Genomic DNA, 20,374 nt, shown 5'->3' on the forward strand with positions numbered 1-20,374 from the left:
TTCCATTATCATGATTTATATAAAAACATCATTTTCCTTCCTCAGTTTTCCTTGAAAGTCCAGCTGCTCTACATGGTTCGACAAACAAATATCTACCTCACGTTGTCTGCTTCTGCAAAGTAAGTTAAAAAGAACTCAGCTGATTGTTTAGAGAGAAGTGCTCGGATTGTGGCTTGTCCAGCTTTGGCTGCAAAGACAAAATTGTGAGGTCACGGCTGTTCTGTCCACTCCCCCATGCTCACAGTGCAATTGGTTACTCCATGCCGTTTCGCAGCATCTGATTGGCTGCGATAAGCATGACACTGATGATGAAAGCCATTGCGAAGGCGCAGATCAGGCTTTTCCTGACACATGTCTGCCGGTTCTTCTTCTTGGGATGGACTAAGGGATTGAAAGTGAAAGGAAAAGAAATAAATGATGAGTAAATATCAGGGGACAAGAGGGACAAGTGACAAGTGTAAAAGTTTAGCCTGGTTTCTGTCTGTCAAGTCATAGCAGCCAGAACACTCAAATCATGCCAAATAAAGTGATTCCAGCCCGTTCCTCGACCCCGGAAACCTTTTTGCATTTGGAATGTGCTCAAATCTTTTTTCCTGTCTGATTAAAACAACTTCACCCAAGGTGTGTTTCAATCACTATGTAAAGCTCCACCTGACACCCACTTACACTGACCTCACATCAGCTCTGAAGACTAGATTTATATTTAGCACAAATACTGTATATAAGTTGTTACCAATCCTCTCATGTAATTCTTGCAGTAGGAGAATGAACTCTTAAAGTCAGCATAGTGAATAATAAACTACACAGACACTTCTGTTGAGTTGAGTATAAAAATCTGGTTTATAGGAAGGAATTGTGAATTTTATCCTGTCTGTCAACGTGTACATCCATTCTGGGACTAATTTTTCTAACCCAGATCATAAATGATGACGTCTGCAATATAAAAATGCTGAATACATAAGAACCATTAACTGGCTTTCATAATTTTTATGCAGCAGCAAAAACAAAGAGTCATGGGCAGTCGTGTGGAAATGCTATCCTTCTACCTATCTGTGTGAGCTCAAAGACCTTCTTCCACAAAAGACATCATCTCTGGAGATTGAAAGAGGAAGTGGGGTACAGGCAGACGTGTCCACCAATGGGCGTTGCAGCAAGAACACCAACGAAAAGTTTCTTCTCTGTCAGGCCCCTTGTATCAGTTTGGAAGCATCACACATTGCATTAATAAGTCAAGTTAAAGTTCTGAGTCCTGGATCTAAGATGGGCTGTAAAAGGCGTAAAGTCCCATCGGACAGGAAGACTGGAAGGCAGCAAGCATGAAAGAAAGGAAGTTGAGGATATGGGAAAAGGGATAAATACGGGAAGCCATACAGGTGTTTTTAACTAGACAGGCTCTACATCACTTCATCTGTTCTCGATCCCTCTTACGCTTCCTCTTTTGACATCAGTCCTCTATTATTATTCTACTCTCTAACTCCACGTCACACCCTTCCTTTAACACCAGAAACTTTAACAAAGAAAATGCCAAGCTGGCAGTTTCCTGATCCCTTCTTTAGGCTCTTATCTCCTCCTTCACCGTCCCTTTGCTGCTAAGTTTCTGCATTCCTTCTCGGGTGACTCTTTTTAGGAGTCCCTGACTCTGACTCCTGACTGCGCTTCAGTACCCAACGGATTCAAGCAAACGTTTCTTTCTTTCTAATACCATGAGTCTGTCTCTACCTGTGTCCTACTTTAACTCACCGATGTCTTTCAAGCTTCTGTTTTTGTCTTCTCCCTGAAGTAACAAATTGATCTTACGATGATGATGATGATAACACGATAGGTCTGATCTTAAATATAATATTTGCATTGGTGCTGAGTTAGATGAGAAGATTAGTAACATTCCTAATTACAGTAATGTTTGTTACACCAGTGGTAGAAACATGAATACACAACCTGTGCAGCTGCATCTTTGTCATATAACCTTGACATTTTCCTCTCTGTAGTTAAATTGCTGTGAAGATAAGGTCTTTATTCTTCTCCCCAACTGTTTATATTGGACAATTTTTTGTCATAAACCACAGAAAAAGGCAGTAGACTTCAATGAAAACAACATCAGACTAATCTGATATAACTAGTAATTCAGGTTAGTTTGGCCCTGTTCCCTTTGAATAGATGAGTGTTTTTTCACATTTCCTGACTCACAGCATCAAATTTCATCTGACTTACAGGTTGAAATCATAAACACAGGTACCCATAACAGCTTCCTCACCTCCCTCATACTCAGGGCAGTTTCCTGAGGTTTCATTGAGGCTCTCCTCCTCAGTGATGATGATGTTCTCTATGTCCTTCATCGTCAGGTGGTCCCTGAAGGCATGGAACAGCACCTGCTTCAGCTCATCCAGAGACAGCTGCTGCATGTCAAACTGCAGGGGCACACAGCAATCAATTCACAGACACAGTCATCCACAAGCTGGCGTGATGGGGGCAGATATATATAGATGATAAGAATGAGGAATGAGATGTACAAGATGCAGAAGCTGTATAATATAATTATGTTTACCTTTGCTGTTTATGGCTGTCTCGATCAGCATGCAAACTTGTGTGTGCTAATACATGGATAAATACTGTATATGTAAATGAGTTGGTCAATTAAAAATAAAACACAAGCACAGCTACTTCCTAGTGTGAGGTTACATTCTCAATTGCGGGTTCATGTGTTAGTTCCAAACACTGAATTAACATTTGTAACTTGGCTTATCCTGTCTGCCCTTCAAAAAACAATCACCTCCTTCCTGTCCCAGCCAAGAAACCCCCCAACAATCCATACACACACATTCACAGACCATCCTAAAATCCATGTCCAGATTATTCACCTCACTGGCATCCGCAAATACAATCAGTCGCTTGGTTTAGCACAACAGATGGACATACTGAGACAGACGAGACAAAGAGGAAGAAAATTCTGACTTGATTGAGAGAAGAGATGATGTAAGATGAGAAAATATGGAAGTATTCAGGGCAAGGAAAGCTGAGAAGAGGGAAGTAGTGGGTGACACAGATGGAAAAACAGAACTGCCAGACAATGGTGGTAGAGATGTGAGAGGAGTGACGGTGAAGAAAAGATGCTCATTTCAGTTTAGAAATGATTTATCGCAATGCTCATTAAATGCTGAACAGAATTTTTTATTTTTTTATTTTTTTACAACATCCAGAAAAAACAACCTGTAAAGATCACACCACCAACTAACATCACACTGACAGCTTTTTATCGTGTTACTACCAGATTTCCAGGCGTGAGTGGATGCATCAGCAAGTCACTGCTTCTGGGCACAAAGTAGTGCAGCACATATTACATCACATAACCTCAGCATATTTCCATGCACTAAGACAAGGTAACATGCTAAAAGGTGAGATTTAAAAAACCCAGTATATAGAATATTTCATCATACCAATTTAGCCATGACCTAGCTTGACCATGTTTAAAGGTAAATCCTCAATTTTAAAAGTCAATCTACAGTTTCACATCACGTTCACTGTTTTAATGCATTATTACATACATTCATTTCTATAATAAAGGTTCTCAACAGATTTTTCTTTGGTAACATTTCGTATAGCTATCAAAAAAAGCTGTTTTTAGAAGAGCGCCGGTATATTTTTTGACACAAGCACTGCAATGTATAAATAAATGAAAACTCTAGCCTGTTCTTTTTTTCTCTGTTGGTGTTCCCTGATTACAACACTGTACTAAAGCAGTCACTAGAGCGGAACCAAGGCACTGATGCAATCATTTAGAGGCATGATATAATCTACCAGAACACATGCATATACATGAGGGGTAATTTATACACATGTACAATCATACATGTAGAAACTTGGAATGCTGTGTTGGTTGTTTGTGTATCATCTATGCAGGCAAAACGATCCGCAAATGTTCATTGATTTCAATTCTACATTCATGTTGCCTGTTCAGTTGATTTACACAGCAATAATGGAAACATGCAAGTTGTGGTGTGCAGATGCATACACAAGCACAGGAAGACAATTATTCAAACAATACAATACAGCAAACATTGGACATTAGAAGGAATGAAAACATAGCAAAGAAACACACTCATTAAATCTCGTATGGCTGTTTTCTTTCACTCACACCACACATAAACTCAGATATGCTGCCGCTGAGAAAACCCCAAAAGAACTTGGAATGAACATTATTAACAATTTGGCCCTTCACCTTTTTGCCCCTTTATAATTTTAAGATGTGAAAACTTCAGTTTGACCAATGAGAAGAAAAGAAACAGAATACCAATGTAAATGAAAGTGTTTTCCACCAGCAAAACTTTAAAATTTTAATTGACACAGATCTGAAGCATGGACTAATAATAAAAAAAACAATATGAATTTTTATATTAATACTTTCAGAGGAAGTTTAAGTTGTGTTCGCATCACTGGTATTCACTTTTAATTAAGAATTAATGAAGTTCTCATCACGTTATAAAATTATTTCAAATTTTCTAGCGTCAAAAAAACCCACCTCTGTATTGTACATTAGACTGCTCTCTTTACTGACTTATGCAACCTTGAGCCGCTCTGCAGGACGGAGACACAGAGAGTGGGAGCAGCTGTTGGCGGGCCTGAGCTGTCTGATTTCTGCTCTCCTTACCAAAGCTGTCAATGCTTTGAATGGATGCTGGGAAACAGAGTAACATGTCTTTGAACTGCAGCCCCAGGACAAACAACATGACAGCTCAGAGCAAGAGCACAAAGAACGCACAATGTTCCTGTCCCTCTATCTGGGGGGGGGGGGCAGAGTATCTCCAACCTGTTACCGACGAACAAAGTGATTTCTCCTCCTGACCATTCTCTGTGGTATATAATGCCAAAATGAATAAAAACACCCAGATAGACAAAAAGTATATACTGTACATTTCAAATGGTCATACTCTGCAACTGCTGGATTGAGGTACTGTAAAGGAACCATTTCATGTATTCTGAGACCATTAAATCTTTCACTGAAGGATTCAGTGGTATGTGATGGGTGTGTATTTGTGTGTAAGTGTAAGGAAAACAGCAGGGGGCCGTGAGCAGTAACCGAAGAAGCTGCAACCCACCTTCCCTCCTGTATATTCCTTTTTTTGACCTCATCTGTCAGTCATCTGCCTGCTTCGTCCTCTGACCCGTATCTGAAATCACTCACTGACAGCAGCCTAATAGTAGCGTTTCTTCTTTGTTTTGTGCTTTAAAAAATTAATTATATTTGTACCAAAGCACTTTAACCAAAGCAAAATATCCATACTCATTCACACATACACCCTTAACAAAAATATAGCTTGAGGAGACTCAGTTTTCCTGTAATTTCTTAGCAAAAAAAGAAGATAATCCATCCAAATGAAATGTAGCTTTCAAGATGCCAGTTAAAAAACAGAATCAGTACTTAGGAGTGCTTTAGGCAGGTCCTATTAAAATGGCAAAAGTCCCTAGTCTGGAGCATGCAGGTGTAGAAATACAAACCAAGTCTTATGTGTGTGTGGCTGGTCTCAGAGGAAGGAACCAGGTGTGGACATCCAGTGCTGGCATTGTTATTTGGGAGAACTGCCAAATTCTGTAGAATTTTAGTGAAATAATCATTCATTTAACACACAGCAGCTCTGTTGGTCATTACTGCAGTCAGCATAGTCAAAACAATTACGTTATGTGACCTTTCAATGAGTGTCTTAATGTACGACTCCTGTCGGTTAGAGGGTCTGTCTTGGCAAAGTAGCGTTCACTGATGCAGATTTGAATAAATAAATACATTCTTCAATTTATTCTATCAACAAATGTACAAAAACACACAGAGGAATGCTTGTTTTGTTACTTTTCAATGTACAGTAATTCAACCTCTGAACAATTCATTGTTCAAACCTGAGACCCATCAGTTTTAATATCAAGTGAATCTCCCCAGTTTAAACATTGTAGAATCAAAACTCCAGCATTGGTTGGACACACAGTGTACAAGAGAAACTCAAGCCTAAAATTCATTTCACTGCTCCATATTTAAGTTTAAATGCACTTGCAAATGAAGGCAAAACCTGTATCTTTATTCCTCCCGAATAAATGCCCCATAAGGGCTCTGTTCTGTTCTGTCCTGATCTGTTCAGTTCTGCGATGCCGATGGACAAAGGTGAGGCAAATCTAAATCTGCATAAAAGCAAAATTTGTCTGTAACTTATAACAACATATTACATTTTCAGTGCCACAACTGGAAGATTCCAACAAAGAAGAAAATTGGATAAAAAATTGTTCAAATTGAGGCAGTGAAAGGTTTGGCTTGTTACCTTTCAAACAAATAGCAACACCATTGTGTTATCAGTGCAAACAAACCATGACTACCTGTAACAAGCTTGTTGTTGTAGTGCTGTAATGTGAAAGCTAGTGATGCCACACTGGAGTACATCGTGGCAGCAAGAAAGTATGTCACTAGAGGTCAGCAACAATCCTCAACCTAAACACTAACCGTCAAAAAGATTTCTAGTGAGAACATAAATATCTTCCTGTGGTCCACCTGTCAACACCTTTATACCTACACCATGCCTTCCTCGTCTTCCGTACGCAGTGGGGTTGTGAAGTTTCAGAGGTTTCGACAACAACAAATATGGTGATGTTTGGAGGAGGTTTTTTTTATAATGTAGATTGTAAACAGGAAGTGGAAAAAGAGGAGCTAAAGATATTCTCTCCGGTGGACTGCGAGGTCATTTTAGATTCACTGAGACTTCAGGAGGAATAATTATGCTTCAGTTTTTTCTTCTTTGTGTCCGTGTACTTGCTTAATTTACAATAATTATTTGCCACACAATAATTATTTCTGTTGGTATTGCTCCATTTTGTCCAACCAATTCATAAGCTCTCCAAAAATGAGTTTTGCACAAATCATGCGGTGGTGGTGGGGCTTTGACCGTAGTGTTGTTCAATCGCTTATTACTCCTCCAAACCAAGAACCCCAAAACCGATGGATGTATCTTCTAAAGATGACAGACATCTGCTAAATGAATGAAATGTGCCACCAGACTCTAATGCCATTTTGTGGCTACTGGTAGATGATAAAGGATCTTGCAGAATCGCCCCACCCGCTCTGGCTCGGCGCAGACATAAACTCTAGACATTACTGTGATATTACAAAAGAAAAAAGTTGCTGTTGTTTTTTTTCTCTCTCTTTAGGCATCATAGTTTAATTTGGAAAGGAAGGCGTGGGTGCTCCTTTTTACTGAAGTGATTTACCGACTGTCAGCATAAATGCGGTAACTTGTATCAGGAGTTTTCCAGAGCAGATATTTGAATCTCCCTGAGGCTTTACCCAGACCAAGTAGAAAATGAACAGACAAAACAGGATTTTCAACAATACACTCAATCAAATAAGATCACAGAGGTTCACACAATATATTCAAAACAGGCACCTCCGCACAAAAAATGGGATTACAAAACTTCCCCGAAGTCGATCATTATACACATCACTGTGCGACAACATCGTTTGAACGTTTTGGAGCGATCCATTTAGGCCCGCCATCAGTCCCCTTCCTTCATCTTTCTCTTTCCAATACAATGACTCTCCCTCTCTTCCTGTCTCCCTCTGAGGTCTGTGAAATATAAACAGAAACACGCAAAACACACACACACACACACACATGTATGCACATACACGCACACACACGGTTCCCGCAGTCCTCAGAGACACACTTCCTCCCACCATTTCATCACCCCTTCTTCACTCTTCCTCCTCCTCCTCCTCCTCTCTGTTCCTATGCTGTTCTGCTCTCTGCTTTCACTCCTTGTGTGGCTTTTCCTCTCCTGCTTCTATCCTCTCATTTTCCATCCGTTTCTTCCTATTTTCTTTTGGCTTGTCTCTCTTTGTGGGAGGTGAAAATTTTAAATCACCCCTGAGACAAAGACTGTCTGCGACCTTCATGAATCACAGTCTCTCGTTCTTTAATTTTCTCCAACACTCCTCCTTTGTGTTTTCCTTTATATTCCTGTTATGTGGGGCATCCCCCCACCCCACCCCATCCGCACCACCACCAGCACCCTCCCTGTCGCCACACATTGTCCAGCTCCCTTCCCCTCGTCTTTCATCTCTCGCTCATCCCTCCTTCAGATGCTTCTCATTTGCAAAAGGTGCTTTACTTCACACGACTTACAAAATAATAGGCTGGAAAATCAGCAATTATTTCATTAACTGTGTGTTTTTTCTCATGTGTGGACAGCATAAGAAGTCATTTTTAATCATATTTTCTTGAAAGGATAAAGAATATTAAAAATCTGCGTAACCTGAAACACAGAAACACACACACACTCTTTCAGTGAGTCATCCTCTAAATGTTTCTCCCCTCATTTGACTCAAGGAAAGCAGCTTCCCGAGAGCTGTCACACTGCCCAACCAGCCATCCTCTCACTCACCCCCTCGCCCTCAGCACATGCACACACAAACACACACACACACACACACATGCACGCACGTACGCAAGCGCACGCATACACACACAGAATGCTGCACTTTTCATTATTGTTGCATGTCTTTTTACCTAGGAAGAAATAAATGAAAAAACAAAAAAATCCGCTCACTTTTTAAATAAAAACCAGAAGCACGTTTAAAAGCATTTAGATCAGCAGATCAGCTGCAGCCTTAATTACCACAGTGCCCAGTTTGGGAAAAAAGCTCAGACTTTCCTGGGGTACATCTCTCAAATTTTTATTATGCTAATGCATTCTGCAACACTGAATAAATAATAATAAACAGACACACTCACTAGAACCCCAAAACACACCCTGAATTCTCAGCAGGTCTTTTTTCCCTTCCAGGCAAGAAAAGAAGTCACTTGTTTTAGTTAGAGACAGAGGAAGAGACAGGAGGGGGTTCTCTGTGTGTGTGTGTGTGTGTGTGTGTGTGTGTGTGTGTGTGTGTGTGTGTGTGTGTGTGTGTGTGCATGCATGCGCGTGTGCATGCGTGCGTACGTGCACGTGTGTGTGTGTGTGTCCCTGCAGGAACCAGGACTGTGCTTAATAATGACTGCTGAAATATACAGACAGTAAGTAAGAGGAGGTGTTGAGGCATGGATATCATAGCTTTATAGGGGACATATCCAACCCACTCCTCCAAATGATCAGTTCAGAGGGGAAATACGACGGGTAGGTAGAATTTGACACGGCAAATGTGACTAAAAGTGAAAGAAAAAGATGGAATGATGAGATTAAAGAGAAATCCTTTGGGTTAATTTGGCAGCATTGATTCACAGCTGATGCACCTTGACACCTGGTGATCACACACCAACCCACAGAAAGCATCAACATTGGGTAATTCTCGGTGATTAGTTGCACCACATTCATTTCAATATTTGCATGTAAGTTAACATTTTATGTACGGGATATTAATTCATTTACTATTTGAAATGTTAGTATGCGATTAGTTGAAACAAAATTGATCGGGGGGGTCTGTGACATCAAGCTAGAACGGTGCTGTCCATTTTCCGTCACACTCCTCAACACTCTGAAGTAAAATATAATTGCCTTTCAATAGCAGCTGTTATCAAGATGCCTTTTTGTCATGAAAAGTGACTCTAAATATTTGCTCCTTGGTAGCAGCGTGTAAGACGGTGTGTGTGTGTGTGTGTGTGTGTGTGTGTGTGTGTGTGTGTGTGTGTGTGTGTGTGTGTGTGTGTGTGTGTGTGTGTGTGTGTGTATGTGTGTGTGTGTGTAAACAAAGCCTTAAAGACACGTGGCGAACAACATTATCTGCCTTTGATATGCAGACCTCATTGATTCAACACGGAGGTAGAAGTGATTGGATGAATGAATGTACTGGAGGAGGCAAAGAGGCACTTTGATTACACTTTGCCACTTGACTCATTGATTTAACATTAAGTAACAATAAAAATAATGGAGGAAGGAAACAATTGAACAATAGCTACACTTGCATAGTGAGATAAATCCATTCGTCCAGTCCATGATCTGTAACAACCAATCAGGACTGGAGTCTATCCTAGACTGATGTAAAGACAACCAGTCATTCATGCTCACATGTGTGTGTGTGCACACACACACACACACACACACACACACACACACACACACACACACACACACACACACACACACACAAATATAAGTATTGAGCCACCTCTCGATATAGAAGCAAATGTAATACAGGTGTAACCTTTTCTTCTGGAGGAAGCCTTATACCCAAACGTAGAGTGAACCCCTCATATTTTAAGTGCTTGCTTTGCACAAGGATAAAGAATGGAAGATAAACATAATGAAGATTGTGAGTGTTGAGAAACAACCATTTATTCACCTGCCAGAAGATGTTGTCAATGGTGTTGCCCAGAAATCCTTCTCGGTTGTCAGATGACAACAGTTTTGGCCCAAGTATCGTCATGAACTCCTCAAAGTCCACCTGGCCATCTCCTGTAGGCACACACACACACACACACACACACACACGGAAAGACAGACCGGGACAACGGAGAATGAGAATACAAACAGGAGGGCTGGCAGGCTGGATTTAAATAATACATTTCATGCTGGAGTTTACTTTCTCACGAAAGTAACAAACAACGCCCCAGGATAGATCAACAGATGGATGTGTCATCATCCACATCCACAATATAACATCATTAAAATTTATTTCTCAAATAATATTTGAGCACCTGTACATGTATATACCTGTATGTCTATGTGTGCAAGTGATTGTAGGACCATTTTGTGTTAAAGTGAAAATGAAGGGGACAGCTCACTCAGATGCTATAGAACTAACGAATACAAGCCTTATATTACAAACTCAGCTAATCCCGGAAGCTAACATTAATTTTTGTCACTAGTTTACAACATTTTCTATTCATTTCTTGCTCCGCCTATTGTTTGTTCCAATGAGAAGCTTCTCAGATTCTTAAACAGCACTCATCTCCACAAATGTCAGTGCTGCTTTTGCCATTAGAAGGAAAAAAATGTATGGATTCCCTTGAAAGAACTTTACAAATACGTATTAATTACATGTCAAACAGAGACTTGAATAGGTTTTTCAATAAGCTGATTCTAATGAATTGCCTCACTCTGAGCCAGCCGAATGTATAAAAAAAGGCAAATATGTAACCAAGCAGATCCACATGTATGGAGAGTTAAGTTTCTAATAACGTTCACAAGAATAAAATCCTAGGAAATGCCTGGGAAGCCGCTGACAGAAATGAATTATTGCAATAAATTAATCATTGGTATCAAACTTCATCAGCTTTTTGTTCCAACTGTAGTTTCTAAAAGATCATAAATTCACACGTACCCGTCTTTTTACGACTTTGTGTCACAGTTCTTTATTATTTTCTGTTTTATTTGGAAAGTCTGCATGTCATATTCTTTGATTCACACTTCCTGTCTTCTTTATGACATGTTTATTGTTCGGTGTTGATCTTCATCACTCATTCTAGCAATTTTTTGTCCTCATGCTCCTCCGTACTCCTTTGTTTTGTTGTGTTGGGTTGTTGCCAGTGTGTTTTCCTGTTTTTCTTCCATGGACATTTATTGCCTGTGAGTGCCTTTATTTTGAGTTATGAAATCTTTAAACTGCATCCAGCTTGTCTCTGCAGTGACAAAAGTTTGTCTAGAAGCTGGAGAAGAAGATACCACCAGATACGAGTAGATGAAGATTTTCAAAAGGATTTAATGACATGAATTGGGTCACATGAAGGGCTGTGCAGGTTGTCTTACCACCTAATAATAACTGACTTGCAGTGCTTTACTTGTGACAACATTGAGGTGACATGGCACAGACTTGGATGATTTTAATAGTGATGCTGATTCTCCTCTGCATAAATGGAAGCGCTGCTCTCAGGTGGTCAGACTACTCACCGAGGCAAAAGAAAAAAGCTTTTAGATCTGACCTCTGACATCTACTGAGAGCTGCAGAACCAAGAGCTGGCAAATAACAACCTGTTGAAAGATGGACTTCTTTGCTTGTGATGCAGGGACTGCTTGGAAAATTGCAGTTCTCTGTGAATGTAGAAGCAGAGCTGGAGTTTATGGGGCAGGGCTGACAGGTTCTCCTTCTGTTGCCTCCTGGGGAATTTGTTGTTGATGATTGTGTGTTGTGTGTGTGTGTGTGTGTGTGTGTGTGTGTGTGTGTGTGTGTGTGTGTGTGTGTGTGTGTGTGTGTGTGTGTGTGTGTGTGTGTGTGTGTGTGTGTGTGCATGTGTGTGTGTGCCTGCATGCTTCTGCGAGCGTACACGCATGTGTGTCCTTAAATTGTGCCTCACCATCCATGTCCAGTCTCTGCATGATGATGGCCAGCTCCACTTCACTGGGCATGTAACCCAGGGAGCGCATGGCCATTCCCAGCTCCTGTTTAGAGATGAATCCATTTCCATCCCGATCCAAGACACGGAACGCCTCGCGGATTTCTGTGCGACACACACACACACACACACACACAACATATCACTGTTTATTAAACGTCATTTAATTCTGTCAGAATTTTATGAAATATATGATCTATCATACACAAAAGAGTAAATACATAAAAGATTTAATGACAGTTTCTTTTACATTGGTAGATTAATCTGTCAAACATTTGACATAAATGTGATTTTCATTTAGTTTGAGTTGGTGTGGTGCAGGATATGAATGAGTCGTTGGTGTCGGGTTTATTTCAACATTAAGTGTTTCAGGTCTCTCTCTCTCTCTCTCTGTCTCTCTGTCTGTCTCTCTCTCTGTCTCTCTCTCTCTCTCTCTCTCTCTGTCTTTCTCTCTGTCTGTCTCTCTCTCTCTCTCTCTCTTTCTCTCTCTCTCTCTCTCTCTCTCTCTCTCTCTCTCTCTCTGTCTTGTTCTTTATCAATATTCGAAACATGTACTTGGCTGCTCCATTCTTTTTCCAGGGGTCACCACAGCAAGTCATTGCAACTGGCACTGTTTACTTGGTTAATTTTTATGCTGGATGGCCTTTCTGCTGCAGCCGGGATTCGAACCCATATCCCCCACATTCAAGGCCAAGGCTTAGTCCTATGTTGTTTAATTATTGAAAATTTAAAATAATAATTTTTATTTATTATCTCCTCCATATTTTGTGTTTTTGATCCTTACTTTACTGCTCTCTAGCTGTTAAGCTTCTTACACCACAGATCATTATATGTTCACCATTTGAATAATGGTTGTTGTCTTTTTGGAGCAAAAACAATTGTGCTGTTTGCATAATGCTACAAATCCTTTCATAATTATAATATAATTTATAATAATACTGCTTCATTACTATAATAATTTTCTGAAATTATTCTAGCCCTCATATGTTAGATTATTGGTTAAAGACTACAAATAATTGCAAATGCAAATGCCTTTATTTAAATAGTATAATTAAGTCATCATCATCTATTACACTCTGATTCAGAAGATTGCACATCTTCAATGTTGGTGATCCCAGTGCCAGTGAAAGGAGACAGAAAGGTTAGTGAAAATCATGGTGCAGGTTTAAAAGACAATTAAACTGAAACATTAGCCAATTAAAATCGTGGAATTATCTATACAAGTCAAATCGATTGTAGAAGCAGAAGACAGCAAATGGGTCAATTTGTTATTGAGTCGACTTGTGGGTGCAGCTTCAGGAAAGTTGAAGAAATATTCACATACTGGGGACATTACTCAATAAGTTGCTACTACTAAAACACATTCTACATGGGTGAAGTTCTGCGTTAAATGACACTTTTAACCTGATCATTAAGATGAAGATAAAAACATAACTTTTTCCTGAACTTTTTAATAATAAAAAAACACTTCTTTCTTGCCATGGTTACATAATGGATTTACATGCCTCTATATCATTCAAAAATCTGTTCTTGCGGCCACTGAATGCTTTAAAGTTTGTCTCAGATTGTATCTTATCAGCTGTCTTCTTGTCCAGATTGGTGGAACAGGTTGATTTGACCGTATCTCAGTCATATGATGATTCTTTTATTGTTTGATGATTTATTGTCCACATTTGGATTTGGCACATTTTTCCTCATATCTGCTTTGCTGTATTTTTGCTTCAGATTTGGTAACATAAGTGTAACAGGTATATTTATTGAATTCAGAGGTTGTTCTATCTGATCTATTATCATTATGTACTATACAGTAAACTACATTACTATTCTTTTGAATGAAGCATTGCACAGATAATTGATTTGAGGTTAGCAAAGGTCTTTAAACAGAATTTTGACTTTAAGTTACTAGTCATCAAAATAAAACTATCAGGTGATGAAATGTTGAAAAGCATAAATATTGATTTTAAAGCCATTAACGACCTGCTCAGAGTCAAACATTAGAAAGAAAAAAATCGGCAGTCGTTTTTGATTATAGAGTACAGTATTTGACTGCTTAAGAGACACAGTGCTGCTTAAAACAAGGTCAACTCTCCAGAGGTGGTCAAACAAATAAAACATTAAATGTACATTTAGTTTGCATAGTAAATGATTGACATGATGGACACAAATGAAAATATGTATGCTGTCTTTTTCATTATTTAGAATATTTATTCAGCAAAAGTGATGCACACATATTTTAAGCTTACAAACAATTACATTTTCTTTATAAATATAGTACAGGAGAAAGAAAAAAAGTTTCCGTTTCATATGTTCCCATCACGTCTTCAGCTGCTTCTTCTGCATTCCGGGTAATGGGGGCTGCTATGGGCTGATACTATAATATTATATGATTTATTTTTATTTATTGGACAGTAACATAATATCATGTAGTTTTAACAGTTTTCAAGTGATTTTACGACTCCAATATTTGTGGCGGACAGTAAAATCAAGTTTGCGTCAAGTGAAATAACGCAAACTCGATTTTTATTTTTCAATGTATTTTTTTATGTGTAATCTACAACTACAGTACGTAAAACAATGTAAATCAAGGTACACTTGTATAATATGTTTACAATATAAATATCAGTAGTCCTTCAGTTGTGTGATTGTTTTATCTGCATCATAAAATCCTAAAATACAACAGTAAATGATCAGTTTTGGTGATCTAATCATGAACCTGTCCCTCCAGTAATATTGTGAATTGCCCATTCCCATACATTCTGCATAACCTTGCAGTTTCATCCATATCACAGTAGCTTATCTAAAAATTTACACAATCTTTTCAGTTCCTGCATGTTTTGCCAAAAATAGAAATCCCCCACATCCAGCCCACATCCTCCTGAGGGACTGATTAGGAGACTTTAGCAGGTAGGTGGTGCTGAAAGGTGCTTCATTGTCTAAATATCAGGCTCTCTCATTAACAGAAAGTGCTGCAACCAATCTCAGGCAAATCAAGGTGAGAGTGATCTTGTGCCCCCCCCCCCAACACATACACGCACACACACACTCTCTCTCTCTACTATGCTTGTCTCCATACATCTTTACGTATCGCATTTTACAAACCCTGGGGGGACCTCACTAATCCCTCCACACAGCACAATCACCGAAGGCTAGGCCACGTTCATTTCCGACTCTCTCCTCCCCCACCACAAAAGGTTTTCTTCCTAATTTGAAATTGTAAGTAAATGCACATCTTTAGAAACAGCTATCTGTTCAAGCAGCACAATCGCACTAACCTCTGAGGATCTTCTCACAAAATACCCCGGTCGATCTTTGGCTAATTGGTTGTCAGTCATTTGAAACTATCCCAAGGAGGGCAGAAAAGAGGGTAAGCTGAGCTTTCAGGTGGGGAGGGCTGATCGAAATTATTGACTTGATAAAGACAACAGGGACAGGAAAGACTTGCGAGTCTTCCTCACAGGGGAACACTTTATTTTTGTGAGTCTCCACACTTCAGGGATTGTGAGGATGTCATATCAGTGGATGTTGGACATTTGAGTAAATCTTTAAAAGAAAAACGCAGTGAAGGAGAGTAATAGCACGCTGCGCAGTGGAATTTAAATCACAATTTTACACAGACTAATCCTTTTCCAAACGTATACAATGAATTTTACATGAAGTTCATCTCTCTGCATCTCTCTCAGACTGTCATTAATATTCACATCCTGACATGCCGCTTCTTCCTCCTCTGTGTATTAAGTCTATCTCAGATCTGACTCATATGTCTGTCTTTGCTCTGTCAGTTTTGGGTTAAAGTCAAAGTGTAGCTGCAGTCTCCCTCTGACCCTCTGAATGTCCCAATACAGAAGATCAATAGACTTGACCGTAATACCAAAGAAAAGAGAAGAACAAGACTGGGATGAAGATGAACCTGGATCCTCCCAAAATGAAGTGCGATGTATTTGATGCATTTGTATGCATCTCGGCAGCAAAGAGTAGATTTTCAATCGGGCAAAAGTGAGCTGCTCAGCATTGTATTGCTGTTCAATGGCTGTGTGTGTGCACTCTTGTGTTGATCATGTGTGGGGAGGTGTTATTATGAAAGCCAAACCCCTAGGACTGAATGTGTTCTCCCTGTGATTGATGAAACACCTCAGAAGCAGAAGAAAAGGATAGCGGCGGTCCAACCCGCGAGTGATTAACTAGCCTTCTATCTGCAATAACAGATGATCCTAGAAGAACCCTCAGCATTTCTCTGAAGCAGGATTAGGAGTTTTCAAATGCTGGCAGCAAATACCACAAATATTTTTGCCCACATCAAACAATCCCATTGGTTATGTTGAATTTGTGGCTGACAGAGTCGAGATACTGCTTTGTCATAACATCTGAATTCTATGAGTCCACTTTCAATTTATATAATAGCTCTCCATAGGGCCAAACTACTTTGCCCTTCTTTCTGTCCTTGACAAACAAAACAGATCAGCAGCGACCAGCCTAATGATAATGAGACGTTTCAGTCACAGCATCAGCTCCAGTGCATTAAAGCAACTGTTTTTGAGGGAAAAAAATGGAGATTTGCACAAGGGGCTTTGGATTAAAAGATTTGTGAGACAAAGTACTTCATACCAAAGCTCATTCGAGCAAACTACAATAGGCCACGTGTATAAACACAAACAAACAAAGAGCCCCAGTCAAAAACTCACTCTTGGTCCGCAGTCGGTGAAAGGATTACCGCGAGGCTGTTTCATGTGAGATACCCACATGGAATCGCCTTCAATAAGGATCCACATGTAACGACATACACGGAACACCAGTTCCATGCTTTATACTGACTGGATAAAAAACAAAACTATCAGTTAAGGAAACTACAGTTACTTCTCCGGTTTTATTTTCTCAGGTTGGGACGTTGGATGATTAATTCAGACTCACCAAAGCAAAAAAACAACAACATGTAAACACAACCGACATTCAGACAGTCAAATTATTTGGAAAACAATTTTAAAGCACTAAGTGTGACATTTTTTTTGGGATGTAATAATGTAACCGTGTAATGATGTAATGATGTCAGTAAACTGCAATGCAAATGATCTGAAAAATATGTACAAGTCCACCAGAAAAGGAGACCTATTTCTGCTTCAGCCAGCAGAGCTGGAGGAGGTTTTGTGATCACCCACATTTATTGACTTTATGGTCTGGTTGTGAACAAGATATCTCAATGAGTGATTAATGGAATCTTTTTGAAGCTTTGTGGAGCGACGTGACTGGAACCAAATAAGACTTGTTCTGATTTTAAGGTGGTTTTTCTGTTTATTTTTCTTAATTTTTGTGATGTCATACTATATTTTCATGAATTTCTCAGTAAATTAGCCATGTGTCAATGACAAAAAAATGCCATCATATTTAGTCAAATAAATTGATCTTTATCTTTTGTTGCTTAAAAGAAAATATTCTGAATTAGTTTAATGTACAGTAACCGTTACTCATGGTTAATGTGTTCCAGGAACCACCCACAAATACGAAAATCCGCAACACAGCGACAACCTATTTATTTTATTATTTGCGGTAATTTAAACATTTATGAACAATCCCCATACTGAAGTTAAACCACCTTCTATCTGTATTACCTTTTCCCACACTCTGATAGACTGTTTAAAGCACTTTTGTCTCTCACGGAAGTGCACTGCGATGTAGTGAAGCCAGGTGTGTTGAGGGATTGCTGTATGTTTTTTTAATATTTAAAGTTTAATGCTGCTTCAAATGGTGCAATAATTTAATATTTGGATACCGTATGAAGATAATTAGATTTTATGCAAATAAGTTTTTAACTGCATTATAGTTCTTTTATGCAGTTATTGAGGATGTGGTTCATGTGAATATTTATTATAGCTTTTTGTTGTAGCTTGGTCTGGAAACAATTTTCTGATTGATTATGCTTTGATGCCAATCGCTTTGGCAGAGGCTTTTCCTCTGAACTTTCTGGTTAGTGATGTTGTCGCATTCCCAGACTCCAGACATTATTTCGGTGACTGCAATGTTCTTATGGTTGATAAAGCTAGTGATTGGAAATATGAAATTATTATTATTATGATCACAAAATGCTAATATGAGTCAGATAAGTTGGTCTATTTATATTTTGTAGACCTGGGAATTACAACATACAACACATAGATAATAAACTCATTCATTCACATAAGCTGCTTATTCAGGTTGCTGGAGCCTATCCCAACTGACTAAGGGTGAGTGAGGGGGTACACCCTGGATGAGATACCAGGTCATCGCAGAAAGTCACTTATACTCACACACAGACACACCTACTGAATGATTTATTCCCCTTGAGTGAGAGAACCCAGAGAGAACCCACACAAACCCGGGGAGAACACACAGAAAGGAAGCGAAGCGGGAACCTTTTCGCTCTGAGGCAACAGCGCTACCTGCTGCGCCACCGTGCTACCCTAGACAATAAACTGATGCTCAAAAACATTTAGAAATGTAAACATATTGGAACCAAAACGACAATGAATTTAAAATGGTATCCTCTCAAAGTGCAGTTTTACTTTCCCCCTTCTATATAAAACTATAATTACAACAAACTTTAAATTCGGGCATCATTGTTCTTTGAACTTGGATTAGGATACCTGTTCAAATGATAATGAAAATAACCCTATCCTTCTCAAAATCAGTTGCAAAACCTAACACTGCGTGTTCTATGTATTGGCTGTTACCACAGTTTACCTTCATACAAATGCATTTCACCAGTTTAGAGATTGCAAGAACAGGTTATGTTTTCAAGCAAACATCATTGTGGTGTAAATGGCCCCTGAGTCCTGTGACACATTTTATTTCCTAAGAACAATAATTGGAAGTAATGCATCAAGTTAGATCTTGACAGAATGACTAGATGGAAAAACTGTCTGTGGAGAATTAAGGTGTTGCAACTGCATTGTTCCTGTGGTGAAATGTTAATTGCTAGTACCTCACATTTTACGCCGCACCTCCACATCCACCTCCCACCCTTGCTCTTTCTGTTGCACACTCACCTCCCAGCTCCTCCGTGGAGATGCTGGTGAGCTGGAAGGCTTCACTGCCCTCTGTCAGGGAGGTACTCAGGTAGTTGTCTGGATAGAGAAGACCCGCTCGCACATGGTGGAATGGCATCTTCTCCCTGCAAAGCAAACACACCTTCAATATGAGTGTGACAGAGAAACATAAAGGTGAGGAGGATTAGTGCACCAGTGTTTCCAAGTGTATTCAAACCCTCGTCCTATTTAGAAACACAATCTCCAGTGAAGGGAACATTGTTCCTCCCTCTCTGCTGATGCCGGTTCAGGGAGAAACTGCTGTCTCCTCATGGTAAAATCACAGTGACAAATTATATAATCACTTTTTAGTTCAATGGAGCCACAAATAAAGCATTCCCCTTTTTATTGTTCTGATACGTACCATCAGACTACAATCAGGAAGTTGGAATTATTCAGCGATCATTCCCTCACTGTCTTTGTCCTGCCTTCTCTGTGTTCAGACTACTTAGTCAACAAAGGAAAATCACTAAGGTCTTGTCATTCCCTATTGTCTCCTCTAAACCCCCTTCGTCAGATCTCCTGGCTTCCTGTCCCACCAGACAATCCCAACTGACACTAAACACAACACCAAGAGACCTCAGGGGTTGGTGGAACATCAGTCTGCCACGATCCTCAACTGCTGTTTGATCAGATCCATTCTCTGGTTTGACTCGTGAATTTTTCCATGAAGGTCTGTCCCAGTAAAATATTTTGACACCTAAGCAATCTGTCTCATGTCTTATCCGTGCCAATTGTGCCTGCTGGAATGAGATGAGGTGAGGAAGAAAAAGGTAAGGATGGAGGGACGCGAGGAGAAAGATAGAGAGATCCCAGGAGTATTTCCTGGTCTGCCCACTGACGGACTGGATAGAGATAAAGGTGGAGATGTCTCTGTCACCGGAAACAGGATAAAAACACATCTTATTTTATGCAAACATATAAATATAAACATTTCCTCTCCTCTCCTCTCCTCTCCTCTCCCCTTCTCCTTGGACTGACCATAAATGACAGTGTAAAAGTTTAAGGATAAGTGCAAGTCTGGTGACCTAC

At 39.6% G+C, this 20,374-nt stretch overlaps 1 protein-coding gene across 1 annotated transcript; it reads right to left on the reverse strand.

The window, feature by feature from the left end:
- Window positions 1-102: 102 nt before the first annotated feature.
- caln2 (calneuron 2) lies at window positions 103-19,424 on the reverse strand. The gene is made up of 5 exons (XM_068331876.1): window positions 19,304-19,424; window positions 12,252-12,395; window positions 10,301-10,413; window positions 2,252-2,405; window positions 103-381 (listed from the first exon to the last, which is right to left on the reverse strand). The coding sequence occupies exons 1-5, from the start codon at window positions 19,419-19,421 to the stop codon at window positions 254-256; spliced, it is 657 nt and encodes a 218-aa protein (XP_068187977.1). The 5' UTR covers window positions 19,422-19,424; the 3' UTR covers window positions 103-253.
- Between the last annotated feature and the right edge of the window lie 950 nt (window positions 19,425-20,374).

This window comes from Antennarius striatus, chromosome 13 (genome assembly GCF_040054535.1).
Source record: "Antennarius striatus isolate MH-2024 chromosome 13, ASM4005453v1, whole genome shotgun sequence".
Lineage (NCBI taxonomy): Eukaryota > Metazoa > Chordata > Actinopteri > Lophiiformes > Antennariidae > Antennarius > Antennarius striatus.

What these genes read in the sequence shown, in the direction of transcription:
- caln2 (XM_068331876.1), bottom strand. Translation starts at nt 19,421, where the DNA reads ATGCCATTCCACCATGTGCGAGCGGGTCTTCTCTATCCAGACAACTAC. An exon ending in GCAGAGACTGGACATGGATG is followed by an intron (nt 10,414 to 12,251) that starts GTGAGGCACAAT and finishes GTGTGCCTACAG; the next exon opens with GAGATGGCCAGGTGGACTTT. An exon ending in CTGCCCTGAGTATGAGGGAG is followed by an intron (nt 382 to 2,251) that starts GTGAGGAAGCTG and finishes TCAATCCCTTAG; the next exon opens with TCCATCCCAAGAAGAAGAAC.